Here is a 497-nt window from a genome sequence, read left to right on the forward strand (position 1 = left end):
AACATATATATTTAGGTGATGTGAACTAGACCTGTATTTTAACAGGGACTCAGCTGTACACACCCAGATAAACATAAGCTTATGTATTGTTTGTCCACATTATAAGCTCACTTATTATTATTATTAATATCACATTATTGGTTTCAGGATGTGCTTATTGATAACCTCATCAACACTGTTTACTTTTTTTCAATGGTAGAGACTTTATATTTTTTCTTGTCTTGTTTTGCAGAGCGATGGAAGAGAGCCTCCAGCACCCCCTATTGACTAGCAGTGGAGAGTAGCAGCACTCGCCCACCTGCTCGTACTGCAGCTGCACAGTGAGACAGCGACTGTGACCAGGACAGTGCCATCTCCCCCTCATAAATATCTTTTTCTTTACTCATATTTTAATACCATTGTGTTTTGGGGTAGATCTTATTTCTAGAGCTCAACTGCTACTGGGTTAATGAGCCCAATACAGATATGATATTTCAAAGTTATAAAACATGGCTTTT

At 38.0% G+C, this 497-nt stretch overlaps 1 protein-coding gene across 1 annotated transcript in view; it reads left to right on the forward strand.

Annotated features, from left to right (window-relative positions):
- Window positions 1–497, forward strand: part of smim14 (small integral membrane protein 14) — a gene marked incomplete at its 3' end in the record, with an annotated part of 3,984 nt that extends 3,487 nt beyond the window's left edge. The window contains 1 exon segment of the mRNA XM_032537873.1: window positions 233–497. Coding sequence (XP_032393764.1) covers window positions 233–271 — 39 coding nt within the window.

The sequence above is a fragment of the Etheostoma spectabile genome, chromosome 2, assembly GCF_008692095.1.
Source record: "Etheostoma spectabile isolate EspeVRDwgs_2016 chromosome 2, UIUC_Espe_1.0, whole genome shotgun sequence".
Lineage (NCBI taxonomy): Eukaryota > Metazoa > Chordata > Actinopteri > Perciformes > Percidae > Etheostoma > Etheostoma spectabile.